The sequence below is a fragment of the Halyomorpha halys genome, unplaced genomic scaffold (genome assembly GCF_000696795.3).
Source record: "Halyomorpha halys isolate HHAL.00 unplaced genomic scaffold, Hhal_1.1 Scaffold518.1, whole genome shotgun sequence".
NCBI lineage: Eukaryota > Metazoa > Arthropoda > Insecta > Hemiptera > Pentatomidae > Halyomorpha > Halyomorpha halys.
Window position 1 is genome coordinate 449344 of NW_027110901.1, and position 7967 is coordinate 457310.

The 7967-nt window shown below is 32.7% G+C and overlaps 1 protein-coding gene across 1 annotated transcript in view; it reads right to left on the bottom strand.

Moving 5' to 3' along the window:
* LOC106683802 (RNA polymerase II-associated protein 3) overlaps positions 1–4689 on the bottom strand; it is a gene marked incomplete in the record, with an annotated part of 27469 nt that extends 22780 nt beyond the window's left edge. The window contains 4 exon segments of the mRNA XM_067048990.1: positions 1219–1420; positions 1556–1683; positions 4175–4246; positions 4322–4689. Coding sequence (XP_066905091.1) covers positions 1219–1420; positions 1556–1683; positions 4175–4246; positions 4322–4453 — 534 coding nt within the window.
* Positions 4690–7967: the final 3278 nt, after the last annotated feature.

Sequence of the window (7967 nt, forward strand, 5' to 3'; positions counted from 1 at the left end):
ATAACACTGGTTTTATGCAGAAAATACATTATTCATAATAGCCTCATTAATTCTAAATATAATTCAATGTTTAAGTTTTAATGACATATATATTTAAGTTAAAATTCAAAATTAACAGATTAGGCATGAAAATGATGATAAATAAAATCATAATATATATAAAAAAATAATATATATGCATAAAACCAAAAAGCTTTAATACCACATTGAGAGTTGAACAATAAATTATAACAAAAATAACCAATGGAAGTAAGTATTGGGTGGTAAAATAAGTTCATAGCGTTTTTCAATATTTCAATTTAATCCTCTCTGTATTTATAAAATCATGTTTACATATTCTAAAAAAAGATTAGTTAAGGTGCTTTTATAGTTTCAACGAGATTCCTTATCTTTAAGTGATATTTTGCTTGCTCAAAATGGAAGAGAAAAAATTTCATTTTCACCATTTAATGATTTTTTATTTCCGAAAAGGAAAATCTGCTGCACAGAGGGTTAACAAAATTTGCAGTGTTTAAAGCAATGATTCCTTAGGAGAAAGTACCGTCCGTTAGTGGTTTGCTCGGTTCAGAACTGGAAATTCTGTGTTGGAAGGCGCAAAGCACTTGGGTCACCCTTCAATTGTTGGTGATGACCAAATTCAAACATTAGTCACAGACAGCTCTCACTCTACGACATGGGATATTGCAGAAATGCTTAACTTATCTCATGTATATGTCCCAAATCATTTGTGTCTCATAATCGCAAAGGCATAGTTTTCCATCACGATAACTCCTGTCCTCACGTGTCTTTGCAGACCCGGCAGAAATTATTGGAGTTTGGCTGAGATGTGATTCCCCACCCACTCTATTCACCAGACCATGCCCCAGCAGATTTTCACTTGATTTCAGGCCCTTCAAAACTATCTTAACAGGAAACAATTTAATTTGCAGAACAGGAGAGAATAAAAAAATTACCTGATGGAAAGATGTAATACATCAAAATAGGTCGTATATAACTGATTAAAAATATTTAAAGAATCTGAAGTTTTTATTGAAATCACCAGTAAAAAATTCTATGAACTTATTTTACAACCCAATATCTAAGATATAATATATTATATTATATCTTAGATACTAACAGCACATGTAATTAAATAAAATTAACTCCCTCCCTCCCTTCCATATAATATTAATATAGGAATAAAACATTAAGGTATATTAAATAGATAAAAATACTTACTTCAAATAGTGGTCTTAGACGGTTTAAAGCATTTTTCGCCACCTGATTAGATGGATCTAGGATGAGAATATCTTGTAGATCCAAACATGCCCCTCTAATATGGCCTTTCATCTCTCGTGCTTGAGATCGCTGAAGTTTTGCTTTTAAAATTTTAGGATCAATAGAAAGGGCTGTAGTGCAATCTTCTTCAGCTTGGTCAGCCCTTAAAACATTTTTAGTGATAATAATGGTTATAAAATCATCATACCAAAACAACTAGGTAGTGTGCCGTAAAAAAAAAAAAAAGTGAATAAGTAATTTTAAATGAACCATAAATAAATATAAAAAATTGTCATACTTCCTTAGTTTGAGGTAGCACTTAGCCCGTTTAATAAAAAATGAAGGATTTTTGCTATATTTTCGAATAGCATTAGTAAATGACTTTTCTGCAAGGTCCCATTTTTTGGTTTTCATTTGACGACAGCCCTAAAAATATTGTAGCAAAACATAAATAAATATTTCAATGAGATGAATTAAATTTAACATAAAAATTTTAATATATAATTATGACTAATTAAGTTGGATATGTTATAAAATAAAAATTATAAGACATATTCTATCAAACAATATTTAAACATATTTTAGTTGAGTAATTCTATAATTATAGAGTTAAGAATTATACAAAATAAATGTTAAAAAGATTAAAAAAACAGGAAATGTTCAAGAATAAAAGGAGGGAGACTACATGCTCCAGCAAAGGTTCTGTCTGAGTGATTGGATCACAACTTGACTGGTAGAGAGCAGTTAGAAAATTCATTAAACCAAGCAGAAACAGTTACGGGCAAGTATGACAAACTATGAAGGTCCATTTCGATAAAATAAAGGAGAAGAAATGAAATTAAATCAAAGCTTTAAAGAGCAAAATCACATAATAACTAGTGTGAAATAAAAAACTATGAGAATGAAAGCTCAAAAAATTGTAGAAATAAATACTTATGTTAAATAAATGAGTGATGATGAAAAAGAGAAAATGGAAATGACCTGCAGATGATAGGTGACTGTTGAAAATAATAAAAGGTAAAATGAAGATAGAACAGGCGGAAGGTCTTTAATATAGTAAGGAGTTGTTGAGAAAAAAAAAAAAATTTTTTTTAGTGGGTGTTTAATAAACTATTTGGGAATAGGCTATGGATAGATTCTGCTTGTCAGTTTTGTAGTTAACAGGAGAAGACTCTAATTGTATGTAAATGCTTTTGGATAGAAGTTGTTTATCATGATTATGGATAGTGGCAAGAATGAAAGTATTGTCAAAATCAAATGAGTGGTTTTATGATTAAGGAATGATCCGAAGTTTAGAAGCAGTTCTTGAACACTTCCTGTTTTTAGATCTTTTTATCATTTATTTGTATAATTCTTACCTCTATAATATTATGTTTCATCTTCTATTATCAATCAACTACTATCTACTAATTTATTGTTATTTATAATTCTAAGTTAGTTTGTTTATTATTTTCTTTTTATTCTCATGTTTTTCCGAGTCATGGTTGCAATATCGTTTTTTGTTTTTTTTTCAGCTCTGAAATTCAGGTTGAAACCTATGCATAAAATAAATAAGTTTTTGTTTATTTGTGTATTTTTTGCAAACCGTATCCCCGCCCATTTTCTAATTTTAATCTACAGTCAACTAATAATAACTCATTATTTAAAACTATATTAATCATGTCCTAAAAGTTTTAGAAGATATAAAATAATAACCCAGAATTTAAAAAAAAATTAAATAAATAAAAAATATAAATATTATGAAACAGAAGTGCTTTCTGATTTTCTATTATCAGGTATCAGAGGATATGAGAAAGTCAGAAAAACATTTGTTTATATTATCTTTACTACAATAGAGAGTAGAATAGTCCAGTGCATAAGATACTGTGCTCCTAACTTCAAGGGTTCCAGTTTGGCGAAGTAAATAATGAACTATTCTGCCTTAACAGCCTTGGATTGATTATAAGGTAGAAAGAACCTTCTGAGACACACTTAGTATCTATGAACTGGGTACCCTTTGGGGCAAAACCTGGCACTTGAGCATGATCCTGACCAAATCACTTCCTTTCACAATTGTTGGTCAAGAAACAGTACTTCCATACCAAGAACTGAATCCAAGACCCAATATGGGTTGTAGTGGTATAGATTTCCTTTTAATTTTACTATAAAAATCTATCTCGTAATGTTGGTAATTGGTACTACTTCACAAGTACTAAGCATATATAATGGGTAAGCTGTAATGAATAACACTTAAGAGTTCAGAAGTGCATATTCATATTATGTTACATAATAATTAGTTGCTCTTGTACTTCTCAATGGCTCAGTTCAAAATTGGATAACATAGATTATAAAAGATATGAATCAATATCCATTGTGCCATAAAGATTCAGGGTAATGTCAGATCAAATTATTATTTATTTGTAACCTCTTGAGTCATGCTTATGTGTACACAGCTAATTGTAAATCTGTAATCTCTACTTCATATTTATTTTGATGTCAGAGAATCAATATTGAGATTAGTCAACTTTGTATACTTTATAACAAAAAATGACAATTCATAATGGGTTCAGGAAATATCTTAAACTAATACTGTAATCATTCATATCAAAATTTAGCTGATCGTCCATCAACTTCAAATAAATATTATCTAAACGTTAACATAAAAATCATAATAAATTTCATCTGAAATATTGTTCTGAATTGAAATTTTGGATATCACCTTATTTAAGTCTGATTTTGCAAAGAGTTTTTAGAAAATTTGTGTTTATAAAAGAATAATGCCGATCTCAAGTTATGGTGTCCCGATTGAAGTAAAACATTGTAATTAACAAACATTTTAACATTTGAAAAAAAAGCTATTGTACTAGGTAAAATAATATTAATAAGAAGAATAGTCATCATACATGAAAAGCTAAAATATTAAGACAGAGAAACTTACATCTTCAAAGACTGATTTTACATATTCAACATCATTTCTTGTCACAGTTTCTTTTTCCTTATCTTTTTCATTCTACAAAAAAGAGAAAAATTATGAATAATGAAAATAAATAATAAACAAAACTAAGAATATTTTAATGAACCTTACTTTATCAATGCCATAGATAACATCATGCTCTTTTTTTTTGGCACCATCCTCCCAATTTTTAAGATCCAACATAAAGTTTTGAAGTTCTGTACTATTGTCTCTAACAGACTTCTGCAAAAAACATGGATCCATCTTTCAAATTATTCTAAAACTAAGCTACTTTAAAACTCCGCACAAACAGCTTCTTATAAATGCCCACTCTCAAATATTAATGATGCACAGTAACAGCTTTAGATAGCATTAAAATACTCCTGAACGGTACTGATATCCAAAAACTTAAAATAAGATAAACTTCAATATTTGTAAACACTAACAGTGAGGTTATTTTGTCATTATGAAAGTGTGGTGGAAGTTGATGTACTTCTTTGTAAATTATTTATATCACATGTTTTTCTTCATTACTTTGTATATTAATAGTGACCTACAGTTTTTTTTTTTTGTGAGAGTAGAGGAAACATTTTTCATAAGATGATGTAAAAATCACAGCAATGTGAGATTTCTACTCACTGAAAACCACATTCCTCTAATCTTTACCACGCCCGCGGAACAACTTCCAGGCATTCCTATCTATATATTATAAAGCCGATTAAGTTTTCGGATACTGATATCTGTCCAGGTCTTTCTTTTCTCAAAAAAGCAAGGGCAATAGCAGAATGCATGTACCACTATATCTTCCAAAGGCGCATGTAGAGCACGATGATTTATAAGGATGGGTGAAGTAATAAACAACTTCCCATGTTTCCGTGACATCCACGCTGCTCTGTCAAGAATCAGTTGGTGGGTCCATCTTCCAGAAGATGAGGCGGCCATCGTATTTGTCATCTTTCAAAAGTATAATTTATTTCTTGTTCGGCTACCTCATAGGAACGGCCAGTTGTGTTAATCCAGATGGTCAATCGGAGGGAAATCGGCTATGACAAACACTGCGTCATATGACAAAGTGCGGACCACTCGAGTGACATGCAGGGGACTTATTCCTTGCACACTAGTAGCCTTGAGGATATGTGATTGCACAAGAGAGGTTTTCGTAGATTGGTGCTGCATAAAAAAGCATTGAAATAGCTGCACTAGCTAGAAACTTGTAAAAAAAGGTTTCTGCACATGGAGATATTCCATGGTTAGCTTAGAGTGGAAACGGAACTCCCGAATGGTCATACTGGTCGTCCTCCTCACTTTCATTAGTCTGTTGTAGGCCTATAGCTGAAAGCGCCTGACGAATGATAAATAGGGCCTTGTATGTATTACCAGTTACCTCTTGCTAGTCATTCTTATTACGTTTTTTCGTTTGCAATATCGTGTTTCTATATAGGTTCTTTAAATTCCCATCCTGGTATGGTGTTTTCACGACTGTAACTCTAAATTGCTGTCAGTGATTGAAAAAATGACCCAAAAGGGCCCTGTTGTCGGATAAGTTCCTCTCCACTAAAATCATTACCAGTAAGCTGTTATTATTATTTTTTTTTTACAACTGTAACGGTACACTAAGAGTAATATTAATAGCAGTAGTAAGAAGGAACAAAAATAGTAGTGGCAGTCTTGGGATTGGCTGACAGAGGTGAAACTTCTAGAAATGAAATATTGTATTAATAATGATCATGCGCTCACTCTTATAGCTCAGGATAGAAAATGTACCAGAATAATAATAATTAGAGTGGAACAGCTGTTTCCTAAGTCAACTCTAGCAGCAAAATGTTTATGTAGTAATAGGAGAGAAGCTCACTTAATTAGTTGATTTACTGTAACCTACGCTCCATTCCTTCCCCCCATCTACTTCCGTTTCATATCACGTCATGAAATCAATTGAATACTGATTGTTGAGTTACTGTAACCTCCTACGCTCCATCCCTTCCCTCTCCACTTCTGTTTCATCTCGCGTCATGATATTAATATATATATACATATATTTTCCCTCGAGTTGTAGAACGTCGGTAAAGATGTTTCACTTCAAAAATTTAAAATTTTGATGGCATGGACATCTAAGGTCTTAAGGCGAGTTCACATACTATGATAAACAGTGACGAAATGATAGTAACAAATGGTTGACTTTTCCTAGATAGTTCATTTTCATGAACCATACGCAATGCATTGATCTTTTTCAGTGCTGTGCTCCTATCAGGCAACGGATCAAACTTTTTTTTTCCATAAACTCTGCATAGGACAGATATTTTTTATTCATATGGGAATATTCTTTGTTCTTAATGAGCGACAAACACGGATAAGTCCAAGATAGTTCAATGAATTCACTCAAGAACTCACGAGAACTTAGCAAGAAAACAGCCATAAATAACTTCAAACCAACATTTCCTATGAACAGCAAATGCAAACTAAGCCAAATAGTAGCGACAGATGGCTGCTATTATTAACACATCACAACCTGTCGTTACGATTCGCAGAAACTGATGCCGGCGGGCAGCAAGCATCCAATCCGATTCCAATTCCAATGAATCTACAATGCCATGTTTACACGCAACGATAAATGGCTAATATTGAATATGACGTGTAAATCCACCTTAAAGTACTTACAACTCAAAATTACAAAATACAGTACTTAAGTTGGCCAGGGATCTCGGTGTTAAGTTCTGAAAATTTGCTCATTTGCATATAAATATAGGTACTGAATAGGAATTTAGATTTTGTAGCCTCCAATTTTCCCCCAAAATATAAAAAAATTAATCGTATTTCTCCGGTAGCATTTTTGAAACCATGGGGTTTTAAAACATCAACCTGTATTGAATTATTAAATTCTCCACTTTTTTTTTTGAAGTATCATTTAGTAACTTAGTAGCCTCAAAGTGTTTCTGGAAGTATGGAAGAAAAAAAAAAATTGGAAAAGATTTGCCTGAAATGAGCAATAAATGAATGGTACTTTAGTTGGGTGGTAATCCTGAAAGGGTCTACCCTAGGAAATATTTCCTCACTGTTGGGTCAAGACTAGAAGCAGCTTGGGTCCTCCTGGATTTCGCAGAGAATGGTTCTGAGTCAAGAGATCTGAGTTAAACTCCAAGAACATGATCTGGGCATTGACCCCTAATAATTCAGTGGCAGTTTACAGGAGACAGCCAAGCATGTAGTTGTCTACACCTAAGAAGCACAGCGAGGTGAGTTGCAAAGGTAACCGGGTCACTGTTCTAATAAAATGATAGATCCCTTAGCTGAACATTCAGAAAACTACATGCTTTACAAATCCTAAGTGTACATATGGAAAACAGCAGTTGGCTCAACTCAATTCAACCTGGGAGAAGAGGATCAAGTGGTCCAGGAACTCCTAGGAGGCCAATAGAAAATGAAGCCATTGTTGAAGACGATAATGTCAAGGTCGGATTAATATATAGTGGTTCACATTCAATAAATGTCAGTAGGGGTGGCATAAACACATTTTTTGAGTGATTGCCCTGTATAGAGTTGAGCTTGTTTGGTAACCTATAGAAAAGACTTGCTTTTTTATTCACTTTGAGACGCAAGTCACCACGGACAAGAAAGTCCTTGTCCGACCATTGAACAAAGTTCCTTCTCCTTCTTCGGTTTCCGACTTTAGGCCAATATCCATTCTATCCAATTTGGTCAAGCCACTAGAAAGATTAGTCCACTCCCAACTTAATAATTTTCTCGAGCAAAAAGCTCTCCTTAATCCTTTCCAATCTGGTTT